The sequence below is a fragment of the Camelina sativa genome, chromosome 9 (assembly GCF_030686135.1).
Source record: "Camelina sativa cultivar CO46 ecotype springtype chromosome 9, ASM3068613v1".
NCBI lineage: Eukaryota > Viridiplantae > Streptophyta > Magnoliopsida > Brassicales > Brassicaceae > Camelina > Camelina sativa.
The window spans coordinates 39,748,559-39,771,134 of NC_141888.1; the positions used below are offsets into that span (position 1 = coordinate 39,748,559).

General features: G+C 34.6%; 3 protein-coding genes and 2 pseudogenes across 4 annotated transcripts; 4 read left to right on the top strand and 1 right to left on the bottom strand.

Moving 5' to 3' along the window:
• Window positions 1-284: 284 nt before the first annotated feature.
• Window positions 285-3,968, bottom strand: LOC104715953 (uncharacterized). Its single transcript, XM_010433318.3, has 7 exons — window positions 2,684-3,968; window positions 2,133-2,552; window positions 1,778-2,049; window positions 1,239-1,685; window positions 865-1,143; window positions 628-789; window positions 285-547 (listed from the first exon to the last, which is right to left on the bottom strand). Exons 1-7 carry the CDS (start codon window positions 3,936-3,938, stop codon window positions 449-451), a joined length of 2,934 nt encoding a protein of 977 aa, XP_010431620.2. The 5' UTR covers window positions 3,939-3,968; the 3' UTR covers window positions 285-448.
• Window positions 3,969-5,869: 1,901 nt separating this feature from the next.
• On the top strand, window positions 5,870-6,564 carry LCR14 (low-molecular-weight cysteine-rich 14). Its single transcript, XM_019230282.2, has 2 exons — window positions 5,870-6,021; window positions 6,201-6,564. The coding sequence occupies exons 1-2, from the start codon at window positions 5,961-5,963 to the stop codon at window positions 6,383-6,385; spliced, it is 246 nt and encodes an 81-aa protein (XP_019085827.1). The 5' UTR covers window positions 5,870-5,960; the 3' UTR covers window positions 6,386-6,564.
• A 323-nt stretch (window positions 6,565-6,887) lies between these two features.
• Window positions 6,888-9,110, top strand: LOC104714003 (uncharacterized). Of its 2 annotated transcripts, none has more exons than XM_010431227.3 (9): window positions 6,888-7,060; window positions 7,172-7,246; window positions 7,391-7,477; window positions 7,649-7,705; window positions 7,992-8,084; window positions 8,327-8,399; window positions 8,492-8,567; window positions 8,652-8,742; window positions 8,828-9,110. In XM_010431227.3, exons 1-9 carry the CDS (start codon window positions 7,010-7,012, stop codon window positions 8,948-8,950), a joined length of 726 nt encoding a protein of 241 aa, XP_010429529.1. In that variant the 5' UTR covers window positions 6,888-7,009; the 3' UTR covers window positions 8,951-9,110. The 2 variants fall into 2 exon arrangements, with proteins under 2 accessions (XP_010429529.1, XP_087320054.1); XM_087463928.1 differs by having other exon boundaries at window positions 6,895-7,060; window positions 7,992-8,088; window positions 8,331-8,399.
• A 598-nt stretch (window positions 9,111-9,708) lies between these two features.
• Window positions 9,709-11,921, top strand: LOC104714004 (E3 ubiquitin-protein ligase RSL1-like; annotated as a pseudogene).
• A 1,147-nt stretch (window positions 11,922-13,068) lies between these two features.
• On the top strand, window positions 13,069-21,128 carry LOC147939293 (E3 ubiquitin-protein ligase RSL1-like; annotated as a pseudogene).
• Window positions 21,129-22,576: the final 1,448 nt, after the last annotated feature.

Genomic DNA, 22,576 nt, shown 5'->3' on the forward strand with positions numbered 1-22,576 from the left:
CTGGGAGGTTCGGGATCGAGGCCCATAATCCCCATAGAGTCCGAAGAAGACTACTGCCCAAATAGAGAAATAACTAGCGTTTCGCCCTTGAAGAGAATTGTTCCACAAGTTTAATAATCCGTTCCTAGATTAATCACTTATTATTGTTTTTATAAAAATAAGTGATTTGACGATATTTATCGAAAATAAGCTTAATTTAGGAACGGATTATTAAACTTGTTATTTTTCTTCTCCAAATTAAGTTTCCCCCTAATGTGAATTGTATGAGTAGCATCTTTTGGCTAAGCCTTCGAATTGCACATGGCATAACAAAACCTGATAATCCTGACAACAAATTTCATATCTCAACATAGTGATAAATTGATAAAATTGAAGAATATGTAAATCTTAAAACCAAAACTCCAAATCTAGAAATACAGAAACAAAACCCCAAAGAAAATGGCCTAAATCAAAACTTGCCTAGACTGTCGTCACAGTTTTTGTACTTGAGTACCATTTCGGCGATATCAGCACCAAGATTTTTAAGCCGCTCACTAACTAACCTTACCTGCAAAGGAAAATTCTTAGGTTAGCCAAGACTAGGAAAAATATTTAATCACAACTGAGACACCAAAACGAAATGCTTACGGCTTCAGGTAGTTGTTGACACTTGGAAGCTGTTTTAAGTATGAAACGAATGGTCGCCACAAGAGACTCCTCATTTGAGTTACTTAGAAGCTCATATGACTTAAGTAGAATGCACTCCCACACTTCACTGTCGCATTCTAACTGGCTAAGAGCATTGTATACCTGTACCACATAAAAACATCATAATGAAGGAGATGTTTATAAAACTTCTGGTTCATGAAATGAACTTGCACTTACTGGTTCACGCAGTGCTGGTTCGACTTTAGGCTTTTGAAGCCATTCAATAAGTGAATAGGCAGCCAGTGGATGGTATGAGTTCTCAACTAATTTGGGAACCAGATTAACTAAATCTTGTTGCAAATGTTTGGGGGCTCTGTCTAAAACAAGAGCAATCTTTTGAGCAGAGTCTGGTCGTCTTGCAGCTTCCGGACAACCTTGTGGAACAGCCGCATCAATTGTTTTTAGCGAGTTAACAATTAGTTCCAATAGCTCCTCTGACTGTTCTGACCACTTTGTCTGACGACCAAAATATTTCACGGTTGGTCAGAAAAACAGTTGAGCAGATAGAGAGAAAAGTAGCTAGATAGCTTTCAGCAGTATGAGAGCCTTACCTTTGACTCCGATGAAGTTGCAGCCACGCAGCCATCGCAATGAGACCCTTCCTCCGAATTTTTGCAACACTCAACCATTATATCTAGAAGTATATCAATAATTGCATGCTGTAGAACTTTAACACCCATCAGCAAACTCATCAGGCTGAGTGAAGATTCATCACTCTTTCTTAGCATGCTTCTATCATTACATGATGTTTTAGTCGGAAGAAGCAAACGTTTTACTTTAGTTGGATCATTAAGATAAACACGCAAGTCATTAAGTAAACCAGCAATGGCATCCGCATCCATTATATGCTTCTCTAGGAGAGTAACTTGTGGTTGGGAAGAATTCTCTCCAAACGTGAGAAGGACTCCAGCTCTCGAAAGAAAATCTCGGAATGTGTCTTCCTCACTTACATCAGGACTGGCGGTTAAGGCATCTTGATCACCATCTGAAGCCAACACCTAAAAAAAAGAATGGCCTTAGAATCATAGTGTAATGTTAATAACATTACTAGACTGTTTAAGGATTAAATAGAGTATATATAGAAACTGACCTTTAGGTCTGAAAAATCCAATATTTCACACACAAAAACAACAGCGTCACGCACAAGAAACCCAGCATCAGGCTCTAACATATCAGACATATTCATAAACTTTAGGACAGAATAGGTACGTATAGATGACTCCTTCCACACACTTTTATCCGGATTCATTTGGTTCAGAATACCCATCTTGAACTTAACCAAGAAATTGTTGTCAACATCTGTACCAGCAGATTGATCACTCTCTAAGTATATGCATATGGTGTCAAAGGACTCATATACACCTGCATTATACAAGGCACACATTAACCAATTGGACTTCATAAACATCAATAAATAAAAAAGAAGTAAAAATCTAACAACTCACCAATTCGAAGGTCACATCCACCAGCCTTAAAGAATTTGCTAAAAATCTTTCTTGTTTCCATTATTTCCTTGAGTGCTAAGAAATTCTCCACTTTCCAAGTAAATGAAATTTTTTTCTCATTCAGTGAAACTGAATTAGCATCCTTCAACAAAAGAACCTCAGCGGAGAATACAATAGAGTCTTGAACAAGAAATCCAGATTCCTGATCAAACAAACTAGTAAGTGTCACAAACTCACGCCAACCCCAATCTTTTGCAGCTTTCGAGTAACGATTCTGAGATTCCATTGTCACCGACTTCTCCTCCAACCTCTGGTTCACAACTGATAGCTTGTGGCTAACAAAACCGCTCCAATCACTTGAGCTTCTTGAATCTGTTACTTCAAGAAATACTGAAAGATGGGATGGTTGCTTGGACTGCCCTGAGGCCATTAAGAGCAAGGTTCAACCGAAATTTAAAACAGAGATTTATATTGTCTCTACCATATAAAACATATTATATCATAAAATGCATTAACAGTTCCATTGTAGATAATCTAGAGCATTTACATACCTCGGGGATAAACCATAAGTCGACAATCCCGGTTCCCAATTTGAAACCTCTTACTTTTGATGCAAAGACCGGTTATCTCCCTCTTCTTAAGAAGATCATTAAACCTTGTGAAATTCTCAACTCTCCAAGTGAATTTTCCCATGTGTCCAGTCCCATTCGTAGTAAAGCTACTGATCTCTTTGATAACATGAAATGAGGCTCTAAAGACAGCCGTGTCATGGAGTAAAAACCCTGCTTCCGGTTTCACAAATTCAGACATCTTCATGTAATCGTTCCAGCCGAGACTTGTATTGTCCCCATTCTTATTATCAGCAGCAAACCTCCCATAAGAATCTCTATGCATGTGAGTGCACTCAGTCTTCTGATTCAAAGCTGACATCCTAAACAAACACCAACTACTTCTGTCTGATACCAAAGTCTTCTCGGCATCTTTACTCTCCAGACACATTGATATGTATTCTTGTGAATTAATCTCACTCTGGTAAATACTGATCCTAAAATTACACTCCCCAGCAGGGAAAGCAGGGCTCATCATCTTCTGCGACTTTAACATTTCCTTAAACAAACTAAAATTATGTACCTTCCAAGTGAACTCCCCACTCAACACATCAGGCATTGGTCCAGCTATGAAATTCTCCTCATTGTTATCATCAAAACTAAAGCTCACAGACTCGTTTAGAATCAAGATATCAGCCGTGATAAGCAAGGAATCGTTGTTAAACAAAAACCCCATCTTAGGATCCAAAATACTCGAGTTTAAGGCGTAATCGCACCATCCATGAGATTTCTTCTTACTAGAGAATCTATGCCAAGAATCCTTATGGATTGTTAGAGAATCATCGAGAGGGTTAACGATAGAGAGACGATAGCTAACGAAACAGTCCCAGAGAGATGAAGTAGTACCACGAGGGTCCATGATCTGAAGATACATGCTGATGTAACCAGGAAGAGCCTGAGAATCACCTCTAGGGTAAACAAGGAGACGACAATCGTAGCCTCCTACATCGAAGTAATTGCTCCACAGTGCCCTAGCTTTAACGCGTGGGAAGCTCTCAACCGTCCATCTACACATGCCTGTATACTCTCCTGGCCGATCGACGGTCATGATCTCTTGCTCTTTTTCCGTCCCGTCACTCCACGAGGAGAGAGACTTCTCCGATGAAATGGAAAGGTCGGCGGCTAACGACAACATTGCCTCGCACGGGCTCTGCTTTATCATTTTCCTGTGGCGGTTTTTCTCTTTATGACATAACATCTGACAGCTCTGTTGTATTATCTAGGGTTTAGGGTCAAGTAATGTAAGGCTTTAGATAATAAATATAAATTATATAAAATATAAGTCTATGACTAGATCCTAAAAAAATTGTTTTTAAAAGAACCGGTTATGAAAAAAAGATCACTAACACAAGTGATGTTCTTATATTCATTTTGTCAATCTTAACAGAATATATAATTAAAGCCAAATATTCTTAAATTTTCACAAAATAAAAAAGAATTCAATTTTTAACCCTTTAAAAACAGATTCAAGTATTTAAAATTTTCTTTTTTAAATTAATAATATCCAAATAAAATATTAATTTCCTAAAGCCCCAATATATATATATATATATATATATTGGCCCGGAGCTGCTCTAGTGTGATCAGTGAGTATGTTTGATAAGGAAACAATATTATTGGGTTCCAATCACTCCAAATTTTTATGGGTTGAATTTCGAAACTGTCCATATGTTAGTTTATGGGAGAATTTACGTGTTGAGCATGTTCGGTGTGCGTTAGCTTTGAATGACACGTCATCAACATATTTGTGTGACTAGTTTGGATAATTATGTTTCTCGTACTTATTCTTCATGAGGTGCGCTTCTCATGCCTTATTACCAACTGGCTTACGCGCATGGGTGTGAACCTGACCTCGCACGCACAAAATCTCAATGCAAACATTCATAAATACGGTCATAACTCATAACAAGATTTCAAACACTTGCTTAGCAATGAAATTTTCACTTCCGCGTCGTATGCCGTATGCTATAGATTTTTTTTAAAAATAGCTCATTTCATATACAGCAAGCAGAAACATGTACAAGATGAGATCTCTTAGCTGCATGAATGAATACACACAAAGGATCCCGGGAACATAACGAAATTGCATATGACAGACTCAGTTACACGCAAGCGGGTAGAGTTACGTTGGTCCATGGCAGGCGAAGGCCACAATAATGGTGTATATAATCACCAACAATACTAGTATTAAAAGTAGCCTGCAAGAAACAGAACACACAAGAGTGCATCAAAAAGATTAGACTTTGCTTGGTGCATTCTTTCAATGTTCTCGAGACTCAGAGCTAATATAATATGCGTAGTTTTTTTCTTTTTCTTTTTGTTAAAGTATAAGACCATCATTACTGGTTAAAGTCATAAACATTACTCAAATAAAAAAAATTAATAATATTTTAATTGAAACAAGTAGAAACCAATAACAAGTTGCCATGTGTAAGAATAGTGTAGTAATCGTTTCTTTCGGGAGTAATTTGAGGAATGCTTCTCTCTTCTCTCTTGTCTTTTTAATATTTTTTATTATTTATTCATTAAACTTTTGAATAAAACAACGATATGAGTAACCATTAGTAATGATGTTCTAATATGCTTAGACCATCTCCATCCCTCATCTTTGAGAGGAGATGTTTAAAAAAAAAAATAATGAATAAAGAAAAATATTATTTAAATGAATTTTATGTCTCATGTCTTAAATGTCTTGGTTATCTTGGTGTAGCTTTTGTTATTAACCTTGTATGTTGTTTCTGCTTTGTTTCAAGCCATATTATCCTTGTATCCTGAATTTGGCTACTCTGAAGTCTGAATTTTGTTTTCTTTTGATGAATGAAACAATTATTTGCCAAAAAAAAGTAATAATAATAAATTGACAACAAGAAGAAGGATAAGTTTGACTAGAATGTCTTTTTTTTCAATATAATATTAATTGTTTTTGAAAAAAAAAATCAATTCATCGTTTCTTTTTAAATTAAGAAATAGCGTGGTCTTGTGATAAAGCAGAAAAAAGTGCGAGTCTAAGGCTTTCACATGTCATATAGGCAAAAAAATTGGAACTTGTGTGTTAGGAATTGACGATGGCACATTGCTGAAATTAGATATGTTTAGATGGAAGTTACACTACGTTATTATAAATACCTACACTCTCTTCTCTAGTTTTAAAATTTAAAATACTACTAACTCTTTAACAAAAAAAAAAAAAAATACTACTAATTCATTTTTACTATTTACGATGAAGAGAAACTTTCAACTCTCGTTCGTCACTTTGATTATCTTCACTGTTCTTATGCTAGGTTTGTCTTTAAGTTTATACTTTATCTTTATGTTAGTTTACACATCATTATTTAAGAAAACAACTCACATATGCTATAGAAATTTGCATCAAACCACCCTCTTCAATGTCATAATATCACATATACAGTAGCTTCTATGTCAAAAACACACAGACTAAGATGTTTTAAACATATGACAGGAGTGATGGGAGACATGAGTATTGGAGGAAAAAGATGTTGGGCAACTCTAGATTTAAAAGATAAAAATTGTGTTCACGAGGAGTGTAAGTCTATGTGTCTCAAAAAGAATCCCAAAGGACATGGTAGTTGCCTTAAATCATTCGGAGGAAAAATTAATTGTTTATGCGGTTACAATTGCCGTTAAAAATATTTTATTACAATAACTCTCAAATCGTATTTTACGATGGGAACTTTATGATAAAATGGTATAATAATTGATGTAATTTTCTAGCTTAATTTATTTTTTATATGTTTCTATTGATGTGTTGATATTTTTTCACATATTAAAAAATATTAAATTTTATGTTATTTATATAAACAAAACACTAATTTGATGCCATTTCTAATCAAGAGAAAAAAAAGCTCCTTTGTATAGAACGAATATCTTTTTAACTAACATCTAAAATAAATATAGACATCAAAATTTTACAATTCAGAAACTCATCAAACTAATATCATTAACAAAAGTAAAAGAAAGAACTCAAACTCTATTTGATATCCTAACCAAAAAAAATCTACAAACCAAAATAGCTAAAGAAATTTGTCACTAAACCGGGAGAGAAAAACAAAATAACCACATCGGTTCATTAAACCGAAACAAACCACTCATAACCATATGGTTCGGGGTTCTCATCGTCTTCTTCTTCAACATCTCAAAGCAATAACCCTCTAGGGTTTTAGATTTTTCCAGGGTTTCTACTCTTCTCTCTCAGTTTTGCTCTTGCTCTGTCTCGCTCCATTGCTTTTTGTTATTTGTTAGCGACGAAAGATGGGTACTGAAGTTTCCACCTCGCCGACAAGCCTAATTGATCAGACCGTCGTGCGTATTCTCTACAAAAAAAAAAAAAAAAAAATCTCCGCTTCTTTAGTTATCCTTTTAGATTGGGATTAGATTGATTAAAAAGATTAAGTCTTTTGAGATGGGTTTCAGGTTCCAGGTGATGTTGTTCTTGATTTGTCAAACATGACCAACCAAACAATCAAGCTCGGCAGTGGTCTCCGTCAGGTTTCTCAAATCAAATCTTCAGACTTTTGCTTTAGAGTTTGACAGCTTTGGTTTTTCCCAATTCTGCTTGAATTTTGGATCTAACATTGTTTGTTTACTTAGTTGAGGCTATAAAAGATTTGACATATGATTTTTGTTTTTCAGGACAATGATGCGATATCTGCTATGAGAGCTGGGAAGTTGAGGTACACTAAGCCAAATAAGTATTGGGTTGAAAGTTCTCATAAAAGGGTGAGAACAACAGAGCTCTGAAACTAGTTTCTTGCTTATTGATTTTTGTGGAGTTTCTTGCTTATTGATAGCTACTGGTTCTACTTGTTATTGATATTTGGATTGTTTTCAATCAATTATTCATTGTTACTTTTTTGACTTAGCTATTATTTTTTTTTTTTTTTTTTGCAGTATATACCACGCCCTGAGGATGCAGTTCTTGGCATTGTGGTAGATTCTAAATCAGATGTAAGTACTCTGTATACAGTTTTATATCTTGGAAACATCATTTACAGAGAATGTTGATCTCTGTTTCGCTCTATTATTTGTTTTCAAAGACTTCAATCATTGTTTCTCTGAAGAGCATCAGCGCCAAGAGTAGGTGGTAAAAGTGTTTGTTAGTTAAGCCTGGATGGGTTAATGTTGAGACCATGGACGATATAGTTTAGATCAGATAGTTTATCTAGGGTGTTGTTGCCCTTAGTTTTATCAACTAAAGTTTTGTTGATCTTCTTGACTCTTGTTTTTTTTGCAGAATTTTTGGGTAGATATTAAAGGACCCCAATTGGCTCTTCTGCCCGTGCTAGCATTTGAAGGAGGAACAAGGAGAAATATACCCAAGTTTGAGGCAAGTACCTTCTGAATATGTTTGTTCAATCTGAAACATCCGTCAGAATAGTCTCTAGCTGGTAGCTGCATTCAGTTGCTTGAGATGCTAGAATGGCCTTTACAGTATCTTGGAAATACGTTTGATTGTGCGTGTCATATTGAAAGGATTCAGTACTTCATTTGGTTTGTTTATACGCATAACAGGCAGTTTAACTTTTGTCTGGCGTGTTTTTGGGGAGTTTTAACAACTTGTTGAAACAGGTAGGCACACTGCTTTATGTTCGGATTGTGAAGACAAACACAGGAATGAACCCGGAGCTGTCATGTACCGACGGTAAGTCCATGCATTCTGTTTTCTTACGAAGCTTTAAAAGTTCAACGCATTAATGTTTAAACTAAGAAATTGCTTGTTGGAAAATGTAATAGCAAGTGGAAAGGCTGCAGGATTTGGTCCCTTAAAAGATGGTTTCATGTTTGAAACTTCCACTGGTCTATCAAGAATGTGAGTTTCTTCTTAGTCTTCTTCCCTTATAAATAGCTATCTCTATATCCTACCTCTTCTTGAATCACTTATTGTCCTTATTAGGTTATTGAGTTCACCAACTTGCCCAGTCCTCGAAGCTCTTGGGAAGAAACTCTCTTTTGAGACTGCATTTGGCTTAAATGGGAGAGCCTGGGTAAGAATAACAGCGATAGCTTCCCATGATTCCAAACAATGTAACGGGAAACCGCATGGTTTAATATCGTTTTGTCTGGTTTCAGGTGCATGCGGCTGCTCCTCGTGTAGTGATTATCGTCGCCAATGCGTTGATGAATTCTGAAACTTTAAGTGGGACACAGCAGAGAATCATGGTAGAGAAATTGCTCGAGAAAATTTCAGAGTGAAAAGAGCGTGTTGTATGCTTTACATTTTATCTCTTCAGTATAAAAAAGATACATTTTGATTCCCATCTCTGTTTTTTTAGTATTTAGGCAGAGACATGTATCAGCTCCTTCGAGTCAGATTCAAAATTCTATTTCAAATAGCCAAGGTTCCTTACACAAAGGTCCGTAGATCGGTTCGCCTCAACTTCCACTCAAGTGAGATCAGGGTCCATATTGTGGAACCATGATCCCTTGTAGTGAAGTGGCTTACCAGTCTACCTCATGCCTTCCTCCGCAGTCAATGAGGGCGAAAGTCGTAAAAACGAGGCCTTTTATACTTTTTAAAGTTCTCTCTTTATATCAACAGTTTAGAGACACAAATATTTCAACAAAGGCAATAGACTCTATGAAGCGACACGAATTAACTTCCAAACCGGATGATCATCATAGAATTAACTTCCTATAACTACATACCAGTTTACTAAACCGATTCCATATGCTGCCAAGTGCCAATTCATGAATACAAACCAATCATCCGGTTAGTTGCCAATAGTTATACTGTACTATCAAAGAAAACATTAGTGTTTGTTCAAGGCGGGATTCGTCTAATCATAAGTTAACGTCAAAAGTATCATTAAATGGCATATTAAGGGGGATTCCGTATCTTTTAGGAAAATCAATCGATAACAAACCAAAAACGTTTACACACATTACGGTGCTTTAATAACCAAAGCAATTAATTAGAAATTTATTAGGCAGCTTCTCAAGGACGCTTTAGTACTACTAGTCTAGTACTTCCTCTATATACTGTATTAGTCTTCACATTTGCACGAGAAAAGTGAAAACGACTTGAAAACCAAACAGACATGGAGAGACACGATCAACAAGACTCGAGTTCTAAAAAAAGGCGTGTAGATTCTGAGATAACCGGAGATTTCTCAAACCCTAACGGCGAGGGTCCTTCTGCCGCGGCTGCTAAATTTTTGGAAAACGTCTGGTACAGATTGTACATCAAGGGTTTGGTGAGTGATGATGAGACAGTGGTGGACGGTAAGGAAAAGACCGTGAAGGTGGCTGGATTTGGAGTTGCGATTTGCGATGAGATGGATAATTTGCTGTATGAGATTAAAGAATCACTTAGCGACTCTCAGATTAGCCGCAGAGGAGTAGAGATCATGGGACTGATCCGTGGCTTAAGTGAATCCTACGATTTGGGGATTAGAAACGTTGTGGTTTATTGTGATGACCAGTGGATTTACCAATCGGTTAGTGTTTCTCTTTTTTGTTATTATTGCATTGGTTTAGTTAATATGAATCATTTAGGTTATAATAGTGTTGAATGAGTATTGGTTGTTGCTATTGTATGTTACAATACTATTTATTTATTTCTTTTGTTTGGTAGTGTTACTTTGAAGTTGCACTCGAAACATAAGTTGACATATCTAGTTCTGTGAGTGATCAAATTGATATATACGATGATTATTTTGATTGTGTTATCCGTTGTTGTAGATAATTGGTAGAGCGAAGTCTAAGAAGAAGATTGACCATCTTGTGGAAGAGGCTCAAAGCATTCTAGAAAAAATGGATTGTAGTGACGCTGTTTTGGTTGCTCGAAACGATGTTAAGTTTGCCTTTAGACTTGCAAGAGAGGCCATAGTTGCTCAAAGCAGCAGCGTTGATGTGAAGGAAAAACAAGGAGAAGTTTGTGTCATTTGTCTTGAAGAAACCGATGAGGAGCGCATGTTCTTTACCGACAAGTGCTCTCACCGTTATTGTTTTTCTTGTGTGAAACAGCATGTGGAAGTGAAGCTGCTTAGCGGAATTGTGCCCACATGCCTTGACTATGGATGCAAGTTTGAGCTCACCCTTGAAAGCTGTAGCAAGGTTTTTGACCTCAAAGCTGATTGACATGTGGAAACATAAGATGAAAGAGGACTCTATTCCCGCAGCAGAGAGAATCTATTGCCCATATCCAAGCTGCTCAATGCTGATGTCTAGAACCGAGCTTTCTAGTGAAGTTGAGCAATCCAATGTTAAGTCATGTGTCAAATGTTGTGGACTCTTCTGCGTTGAGTGCAAAGTGCCATCGCATACTGGTTTGTCGTGTGATGATTACACAAAACTTCACCCTGACCCTTTAGTCGATGACTTGAAGCTAAAGTCTCTGGCAAACGACAACATGTGGCGTCAATGTGTCAAGTGTAGGCACATGATTGAACTTTCCGATGGCTGCAACCACATGACTTGCAGGTATATATATATATATATCTATATATTACTCGATTACGCTACTATATTTGTATACTTCTATTTCATAATGTTTTCTTTGTGCGTGCATTGTGTAGATGTGGATATGAGTTTTGTTACCATTGTGGGATTGAATGGAAGAAGGAACAACAGACTTGCCCGTCCGGTTGCCTCGCTACAGGTCATGGGTATGCTGATGAAGACGACGATGATGATACTGACTCGTCACATTCTTGTGAAGAGGATATGTGTGAGTGCTATTACGATGAAGATGGTGTCCGTTGGCGTGACTTTGAAGATTTTGTGGATCACCTAACCGCACAGTGATGTTTTGCACTCTTATTTAGCTCACTTTCGATATTCCTTAAGTCCTCACTGTCACTGCAGCATTGTTGTTATTTGACTAATGTTTTGGTTGTTTTGCAGCTACGACGCGCCGCAGCAGCTGATGATTGATGTGGATTTGGTATGTGAGTATCCTTCTCCTGAGGAGATTTTTATTGAAGAAGGCAATGGTGATGGAAATGGAAATGATGACAATTGGGACGACTACAACAACTACGGTGGTTTACCTGATTTTGGCGGTGGAGGCTTTGATGAGGACTTTTACAGAGATTATTATACTCTTTAATTTCTGTTTGGATCATCAACACAAAGATTAGACTTTGTTTTTGGAACACTTTTTATTATTTTCTTTGGCACTACTCTTCTTTCTTTATGACCTTTTGAGAATTTTTTAAGGACACTGTAGTGGTGTATTTCTTTTAGTTCTTTGGGCGGGCTTTCTTAATTTACAATAATGACTTATAATTTTATAAAACTCAATTTTCTAATATCGTACAAAAAAGCTAAAGCTCAAAACTGAAGACTTTGGATTAGCCATGTCTCAACCGCAATGGCAGGGTTTTTATTCTGATAGTACGTCACTAGCTAGGTTTTTTATTTTTATTTTTACCAAAAATACCAATACAAAACTTTTTAGTGTAAAAATACTACTACAAATCTTTTAATTCTAAAAATAAATTTGAATTTAAGGTTAAGTTTTAAAGGTTTAAGTTTAGTTTTAGTTTTGTGCTATTCTCCTACGTACATCCCTTGAAGCGTGTTGTTTTCTTAACATTATCTCTACTTTATGAATGAAAATATTTTGATTCTCATCTCGTTCGAGGGATGGCGCTTGGGAGGAACCATTGCAAATCAGATGAATACCACATTATTCGGTTTTTATTTTTGTCATATCTATTTTGTTAAATCGCTAGCTTAAAATCTTCAAACACAACTAGCCACACAATTTCCTTATTTTGGTCAAAACACAAGCTTGAAATTAAGTTGAAATCTTCAAAAGCCAAAGCTAGCTTTACAGTTCAAGTACCCTCTTCAGGTTGATTCCTAGAAGCTATTCCTGTCTCTAGGATTCTCACTTTTGTATCAACAGTAGAATATACTTCTCTTCGCAAATGTCCCTTTTGTAGACAAAGGCAAGTGACTTTGTGGAGAGACACGGAATCATGTTAGTTTTTCTTTTTCATGAGAAATAACTTAACCCGGTTCAGTATATACCAAATAATCAAAGCAAACCGACTATAAAACCAGCACTATCCGATCACCCCATTAGTTGCCAATAATTACTATATCAACTTATTAATCAAGTTGTGAATCTGATGATAAGTTTACATTTTTATTTTATTTTTTGCTAAGTTTACATTAAAAATATCATAAATGCATATTTAATGGAAATTTACAATTTACGGGAAAACCAATCGACTAAACCAAAACGGTTACAGAAATCCCGGTGCTTTTATTATAACAAGCAATTAATTAGAAGTTTAATTGACAACTTCTCAAGCAAGCTTTTTTTTTTTTTTTTTTTTTTTTTTTTTGTTTGTGAAAAATCGAAAATTATACTCAAGCAAGCTTTAGTAGTAGTCCCTCTCTCTTCTAATTCTTCCTCTATGTATATATATATAAGTTTTCATAAATTCACGAGAAATCAACTTGAAAAAAAACTAAACAGACATGGAGAGACACGATCATCAAGACTTGAGTTCTTCTAAAAGACGGCGATTAGATTCCACGACAACCGGAGATTTCCCAAACCCTAAAGATGAGGGTTCTACTTCTGCGGCGGCAAATTTTTCGGAAAATGTCACCTACAGATTGTACATCAAGGGTTTGGTGTGTGATGAGACGAAGGCTGCTGGATTTGGAGTTGCGATTTGCGATGAGAAGGATAATTTGTTGTATGAGATTAAGGAATCACTTAGCGACTCTGATATTACCCGCGAAGCTGTAGAGGTCATGGCACTGATTCGTGGGTTAAGTGAATCTTTCGACTTGGGGATTAGAAACGTCGTGACTTATTGCGATGACTATTGGATTTACCAATCAGTAAGTGTTTTCTCTTCTTAGTTATTGCTTTGGTTTAGTTAATTGTGTCGAATGTGTATAGGCTTAGGCTATATATATTGTTTTGCCTATAGCTATAGTGGCATGTTACAATATATATTGTCTATATGGTAACATATCTAGTTCTTTGGGTGATCAAATTGTTTTGTTTGTGTTGTTTATATGTATGATATATATATAACGTACGTAAGCTTTTACAAAGGTCTTGATTATTGTAGAATCTCATAAGATGATGATATAATTAATGTCTTAATTAGTTTAAGGCAGTGTTCTAAAATGCGGCCTACGCGGGTGCCTAGGCGGCGGTTATACGCTATGCGGTGATCGAGCGTCTCGAATTTTAGCTATGCGGTAATTTATGCGGTTTTAAATAATTCGGACGCCTAATAGCATTTAGACGGATATTATGCGGTCTACGCGGACGCCTGTACGGATTCTAGGCGGTATGTTGACTAAAATGATAAAAAGTACTGTAATTAAATATTTTTTAAAATATTGTTTTTATTTCAAATAAATATTATAATTAGCCTCTAAAGTCTAAACTTATGAAATTTAATTTGCTTCCAAAGTAATTATAAACTTACATTTTGTCAATTTTACAAATTTTTGAATGGATTATGTTTTTTTTTGTTTAAATTGTGAGATTATTATAGATTCTAAACTATTTTGATAGATAAGAGTTTTGTTTTATGTTTTTCTGAAATTAAAGTGTATAAGTTTTCATCCTATATATATATGTAAATATTATTTTTATGTAAATATATATTTATATATCTAAAATATATAATCCGCCTAGATTCCGCTTAGGCACCCGTATATACGGTTAGGCGCTAGGCGTTTGTCCACCGCGTAGCAAGCGCATAGCGCGTTTTAGAACACTGGTTTAAGGAGAATGATGAATCTGATTTACGTTGCAGTTAATTGGTAGAGGGGAGCTTAAGAAGATTGATCATCTTATGGAAGAAGCTCAAAGCATTCTAGAAAACATGTCATGTAGTGACGCTGAGTTGATTGCCCCGGACGATGTTAAGTTTGCTTTTAGACTTGCAAAAGAGGCTATAGCTTCTCAAAGCAGCAGTAGCGCACTACAGGAAATAAGGGTATTAATAGCATTAGAATATAGCGTTTTTAATAGTTTTGCTATAGTTGAGTTTTGAGAAAATTTGCATAGCATTTCTAAAAAGACAAACGCTATTATAGGATTACCGCGAAAACATTTTGTAGTGGTGCCTAGTTTTTAGTTCTACAATAGCATAAATGATAATGAAAACGTTATCTTAGAGGTAACCGGGAAAGTGAAATTTTCGTTGCCTCCAAAAAATTTATAAGTTACTACACAAAAAAAAAATAGAAAAAAAATTACAAGAGGAATATATCGATTAGGGTTACATTAATTATTACTGGTGAAACACTTTGGCCATCTCTTCTCTCTTCTTTCTCTCTGAAACTCGATTGGAAACCTTACATTCGATCCTAATTTATTTGTCTCTTCTTTCACTCTCTTTCCATCTCAATCCGTCTTAGAGGAAAAAAAAGAATTAAAAGAGAAATAGATCGATTAGGTTGAATTTCTCGTTAAACAGCCACCTCTTCTCTCTTCTTTCACTCTCCTTTCTTCTTCTTCTCCGACTTGAGTTGCTCGGCGATAGGAGACGAGAAGCCGGCGACTGTGATGGCCAATCGTGGAAGAGATCGAGAGCTTTTGATTCTCGTTGCTGATACCGGTGACAAAGAGACAATGGTTCTCCTTTCGAAGCCTTCTTCTTCTTCCTCTGCTTCTTCTCTCTTCTGTCTCGCTGAAACTTGATCTGAAACCCGTTCTGAAACTCGATTCGAAACTCGATCCCAATTTGTTTGTCAAATCTTTCACTCTCGATCCCTCTCAGTTTACAATCTCTTCTGAACTCGACAATGGCGGCTTCCCTTCTTCTCAATCATATTTTGCAAAGTAGTAGCTCGATCTCTCTCCGTCGGGTCGTCGCACGGTTTCAGGTCCAATTTGCTTTTGATTTTCAGACTTGATTATTTGCTTATCACTTATTAGACTTGCTATTGTAAGAACTCTTGTTGATTAGAAGTGATGACATGCCTTTTAGATTCTGTGTGGAGTTGTAAGATGATATATTTCATGAGTACAATATCTATAGAAATTGACTTGTATCTTGTTGCTCATGTTTCTTCTTTGAATCTCTGATTTTGGTTTCTCATTGTGAAACAGGGTGATACATTCAACAATTCTCATTTCACAGACTCAAGGCTCAATACATTCAACAAATCTCGGTGATTATTCTTCTTTTCCTGTTGAGAAAATTACTCGACAGATTATATGAAGCTTTGTTATATTCTTGATGGAGGAAAACTGATAATGTAAGGCATGGCTTAAACAGTGTCAGTGAGTCTAGCTTTGATGATTGGGAATTTTCTGGATTTTGTGGTTACTCTATTCATTCTTGTTTTTGATTAGTCAATGATTCCAAAATTTGTTGATTTGGCAAAATAAATTTGTTGAGGCAATGAGATGGCAGCGACTATGATATCTGTTTTAGTTTCTAAAATTTGTGAAAGTTGCTGTCTGCTGACTCTTGGAATTGAGAGTTCCAGTTCCAGATTTAGATTGAGGTCTTGTGATTGTTAACTGCTAGACAAGAAGTCGAGTATAGGCTATGGGATCCTTGCTACAGGTTATACGTTCCGATCTCTAGTTTTTCTAACAATTTATGTCTCTGTCTATGCCTTCTTGATTTAAGCTCTTTGTATAATATTTTGACTGGATGCTTTTCTTATAATATTTGTCATTAGCATTAACTAGCCCTGTTCTCATCCGATGGATCTGTGATAACGGCTTTTATCTATTGATTTTGAAACAGAATCACCAGAAAGAGAGTGAGTTCCTTTAGCAAAGAACAAGAAACACTTATTAAGGAACTACACGAGAAGTAAGTGTCAAATCCTCATCTGCATAATCTCTTTATGTGCATCAATTTTAATGACTGTTATTTTCTACTGTGTCTATGTGCAGGTTCAAAAACCAATACTGAAAGGAAAAACTTGTGGCTTTACTTTAGAAATTTAAGCTTTGGATACTTGATTTAATGACTTGACTACTCCCTTTGGATATTTTGTTTACTTTAAAATGTTAAGCTTTAAATATTTGATTCAAGACCAAATAAAAAGGAAAAAAAAAATACTTTGATTCAATGACTACTCCCTGGAATATGTTTCGACAATGTTTATTTTTATGGTTTTAATTTCATTAGACTGTACATTTAGAAGTACATACAACTACCTTTAAATTGCTAACCAAGAAAAACCTCAAATACGACAAATTAATATGTGGAATTAACCGTGTAGTTAATATTTCTAAATTGGACAACTAAAGCATGAATTATTCTATAATTTCAATGAATACTTTGACAATTTAAAAACAAACTACGTATTAATTAAATTAGGTTCAATCTTAAACATATTTTATTAATTAAATTAATGAAATACAAATAAAACCATCGAACACAAAATTTTAAAAATATATAGACATATATATAATACATAACACAAAATTAAAATATATATACAAGTAACTTTTTTTTTTTTGGGTCAAACATATATACAAGTAACTATGGATTATACAATTAACTAATGTAACATGTAATCAAAAAATATACTAATATACTAATGTCTCATAGGTTCATAATTTCTAAACATAATTTAAGTGAAAAGTTTTAATGTTTTTTATTGCATTAAATTTATTTTGTTAATTGAAAATAGTGAAATGTGTTTCAAGATTGAACCATATATCCTTAATGGTTTAGGGTTTAGGGTATAGGGTTTAGGGTATAGAGTTTAGGGTTTAGAGTTCAATCTTGAAACAAAATTCATTATTTATAAATTAACAAAATAAAATGTATTAAAAATTATTTTGTAATAATAATAACATAAAATATGAATAAATATAATATTACAAATATACAAATTAATTATAAAAATCAGTTATGTGTAACATATATATATTTTAATACATTTTCAATCTTTTTAATATATATATATATATATATCTTGTTACTTATATATTAATCTCTAAATTATCAATTCAATTATCATATATATTCAAACCTAAAATTCTCAATTCCTAAAACTTAAATTCCAAACCCTATATTATAAAGTCTAAACCTTGAATACTCATACATCAAAACTAAACAAAAAATTATAAAACTAAATAAAAAAACAAAATAAAGGAGAAAACCTCTTATTGGCTAATCCATAGAGACGCGGATTGGACTTTGGCTTATCCTCCACCGTTGATGAGTTAAATCTAACGGCTAAAATCTTCTTCTTTTTTTTTTTCGTTTGGTTAAAACTTCTTCCCCTTGTCTTTATCATCTCTTTCATTATCTTCTTCTTCTTCTTCTTCTTCTTCTTCGAAACCCTACCCAGAACCAAAAACCAAGCGATCTAAAGCCTCATATCACGATGGATTCGCCGTGACCAACGTTGGCGGGAACAGATCGAGTTTCGTTGAAACATCAACGGGGAACCCATTGAGCCACACGTGAGACTTTTCACCTTCTTATTTCCATAGATCTGATTCTAAGGTTCTAGCTCAAAATTCAGGGTTGAAATCGCCGTTGCTCGCTGTTTTGTCATCCCTTTTGCACGTTGCTGTGTTTGTTGATGCTCTGATTGATGTTGAGTTGTGATATTATGTTATGTTAGTTGTGATATTATTTATCATATTACTTTGTTTTTATATAGAGCTCTGATTCGTGCTTGCTTCTTCTGTCTAGTACGCATATGCTTTTCATTCTCTTGTTGCAGGTAGTGTTTATAAGTTTATATATGTACTCTATTAGGGTTTTGTGTTGCATTTTTGATAATGTAGGGATGACCATGTCTTGTGTATATCTGAGATCGTTCTTGAAATTCTTGTTTTATCTTGAGACGGTATAAATTTGTGTAGCTATTAATGAATTTTTTGGATTGTGTGTTTATGTTATAGTGGGATGATGGTACAAGATCCTAAGAAACCAAAAGATGTTGATGAACTATTTGACCAAGCGAGGTAGTCAGCTAAAGACATACCTGTTGAATCATCAAGATCAGCTTCTAGGAGCTTCAGTGGTGCTGCACGATTGTTGTCTGGTGAAACCGTTTCCTCTACACCTCAGCAACAACAGCAAGACCGGCCTCAGATGGTTATGCACACTATTACTTTCTGTTTGAATGGTTTCACCGTTGATGATGGTCCATTGAGGGGGTTTAATGACCCTGAAAACAAAGACTTTATGGAGGTAATATCAAAAAATTTCTCTTATCACCATGTAACTCAATTTGACCAGTGTATTCTGCAAGAGTTAAATAATAGGCTTCTTCTGGAATCATTGTTATTTCAGTGATATAAATTTATTTTCATGCCTAGTTATTGAGCAGCTGATTCTTGTCACGATTCACTTGGATACTTTTGAATCTTTAATCATTGTTCTGTTTTATGCTAGAAGACAATTTCGGTTAGTCTTTCTCTTTACTGATTAAGTTCTATGATATTTGCTTGGAATTACAATAAAGTATTAACCTTTGTGTGTTTATGTATGTATGTGTATTGACTCTTGGAGATTGTTTATATGCAGAAAAGAGGAAAGCTGAAAGCTTAAGAAGAACAGAGCAAAAGAGCAAAGAACGATGAAGAGCTGTCGTGAGTTGTGAAGGACAAAGAGAGACAAGTCTAAAAGAGATTGTGGGCTATAGCAGTCCAAGAAGTCACCTTTTCCTGTCCAAGAAGTCGATGATTTGGATGATGAAGCTTGTGATGATGATAGTGTTTATGTTAGGGATGATTGTGAAGGCATGTTAGTGGTAGATTGATAGGTGTTTGTGTTTTTTTGTAAACAATGAAATTTGTTATAGTTTTCTAAACATTTAAATATTTATATATTTTGTATTAATTTTAATTGTTTTTAACAAATATTCAAAATAAAATTTTTATTTTAAATAACAAATAATTTGTAATTCTTTTTAATAAAAAATTTTTGAATAATTTAAAAACAAATTAATAACACGAAACATTTGCTATTTTTGCTATAGGTAAAATCAAATTAATGATTTTTAATAATATTTGTATAACGTTATTATAAATATTAACAATTGCACAGCAGACAATGCTATCGTTGTATAGTTAGTTATAGCACACCAACAATCCGCTATTAAAAGTGTCCGACCTACTATAACGGGCGATCTTAGAGCGTTTTAGGAAACGCTATAATTGTGAACTCATAGCGTTTAACAGCCGCTATTAATACACACATTTCCTGTAGTGGCGGAAGCGTTGATGTCAATGCAAACCACGGAGAAAATTGTGATATTTGTCATGAAGAAACCAATGAAGAACGCATGTTCTTTACAGACAAATGCCTTCACCGTCATTGTTTTTCTTGTGTGAAGAAGCATGTGGAAGTGAAGCTGCTTAGCGGAATTGTGCCCACATGTCTTGACTATGGATGCAAGTCTGAGCTCACTCTTGAAAGCTGTAGCAAGGTTTTGACATCTAAGCTGATTGAGATGTGGAAAAAAAAGATGAAAGAGGATTCGATTCCGGCTGCAGAGAGAATCTATTGCCCATATCCAAGCTGCTCAATGCTGATGTCCAGAACCAAGCTTTCTAGTGAAGCTGAGCAATCCAATGTTAAGTCATGTGTCAAATGTTGTGGACTCTTCTGCATTGATTGCAAAGTACCATCGCATACTGATTTATCTTGTGCTGATTACAAGAAACTTAACCCTGACCCTCTAGTTGATGACTTGAAGCTAAAGTCTCTGGCAAACGAAAATTTGTGGCGTCAATGTGTCAAGTGTAGGCACTTGATTGAACTTTCTTATGGATGCAACCACATGACTTGCAGGTATATATATATATATCTATATATTGCTCGGTTAAGCTACTAGATTTGTATACTTCTATTTCATATAATGTTTTCTTTGTGTGTGCATTGTGTAGATGTGGATATGAGTTTTGTTACCAATGTGGGATTGAATGGAAGAAGGACCAACAGACTTGCCCTTCAGGTTGCCGAGGGATTGGCAATGGTGATGATTTTGATGTTGATGTTGACTATGATGATGATGATGATGATGATGGTGATGATTTTGATGTTGGTGATGATTATGAAGAGGGTATGGGTAATTACTATTTCGATGAAGATGGTGTTCATTGGAGTAACTATGAAGAGTTTCTTGATAACGAAATCCTAAAGTAATGTTTCGCTCTCTTATTTAACTCCCCTTTCGATTCCTTTAAACCCTCATTGTTGTTATTTGGCTAATGATTTGGTTCTTGCAGCTACCACGCGACTCTGATGGTGGATCAGGATGTGGTGACTGGTGGATGATTATTGAATTTCCTTCTCCTGAGCAGTTTTTTTTTTTATTGAAGAAGGCTATGGTGACAGAAATGATGACAATTGGGACGACTACAACAACTATGGAGGATTTTTTAACTGATTCTGGCGATGAAGGAGGCTTTAATGAGGACGTTTTCAGATAATACTATTCTCTTTAATCTCTGTTTGGATCAACACATAGATTAGAGTTTGTTTTAAAACACATTGCATCTTTTCTTTTGGCATTTTTCTTTCATTTTTGAGAATTTTTAGGACACTGTACGTACTTCTATTAGTAACAACATCATCTTTGGACTTTGGATATTTTTCATCAAACCCAATTTTCTAATATTGTACATAACAAAGACAGGCTGTAGAGATTTTCATCAAACTCAATTTTCAATGTTCTCATCAAAAAAAAATGGATATCACAATTTTTATGATATTTGTGATATAATCGGTTTTTTACACATTTTCCGATTAGTATCCACTTTGTAAAAATGGATGTGACCTTAACTATACTGATCGTCGAACTAAAATTATCTCATCTCTGAATTTTTAATATTTTTGCTTAGACTTTTCTCTCAAACCTAAAACAAAACAACACTTAAACCAGATTTATTTAATATCTTATAGTTGTCTTTTAGATTTTTGCCATTTAAATCAGATTTATAACCAAGTATACTGTATACGTAACCATAAAGTTGGATTTTTAAACCCAAAAAAAAAACAATTGAAAATTTTAAGCATTTTAAAAAGAAGTACTTAAGAACAAAATTAAAGAATTTATATATATACTTATAAGCATAAATGTGAAATATCATAAAAATTCTCTATTTGTGACATCTCAGTTTCCTTACATATATTTTGTATAATATCGAAAAAATCCAACTGGATTATTTCCTCATGCATATAGAACCATTGACATGTGAATTATGCTTCTTGATTATTTTTAAAAATTCTGGCCGTAGGCGAATATTTACTTTTAATCAACATAGACACGACTCCTGTATACATATATAGATTTTGTTCGTAACTAACATTAATTTGGTTGTGTAGGTTCACAAAAAATTAACAAAACCAATAGAGAAGCAGCGGAAGATAACAATATACCTTACAAAATAATTAACAATACTTAGAAAATAAAAGTTAAAAAGTTAGAGTGGTAAAGAGAGAATAACGTAGTTTGCTTATTTTTTGGTCATCCTCAAAAACCCAATCTATTTATTAATTATATGCATACTATAGTTCATGATGTACCAAACTTAGATGTTGAATATTTTTAAATTTCTTCAAAAAAAATCCAAACCTTGAAATATGATATAATCAAGGGCTATAATCAATTTGTTTTATATAGTGGAGACAAGTTTGATTCATAATGTGGATAAAATACTATACAACGTTAAACCAAAAAGTAATTCTGCTTAGTTTTTGCTTATACTTTTTTTTTCTTTTTCAACATTTTTTGCTTATACTTTACTTATGTTTTGCTTAGTTTTTTTTTTTTGATTGTTTATATTTTGTAAACCAATTTTTATGTCCCAACTGTTGCAACCATCTGAACACATAAAGTAAAAAAGTAAGCAAACTATGATTTACTTCAGAAAAAACTAACTGATATCTTTAA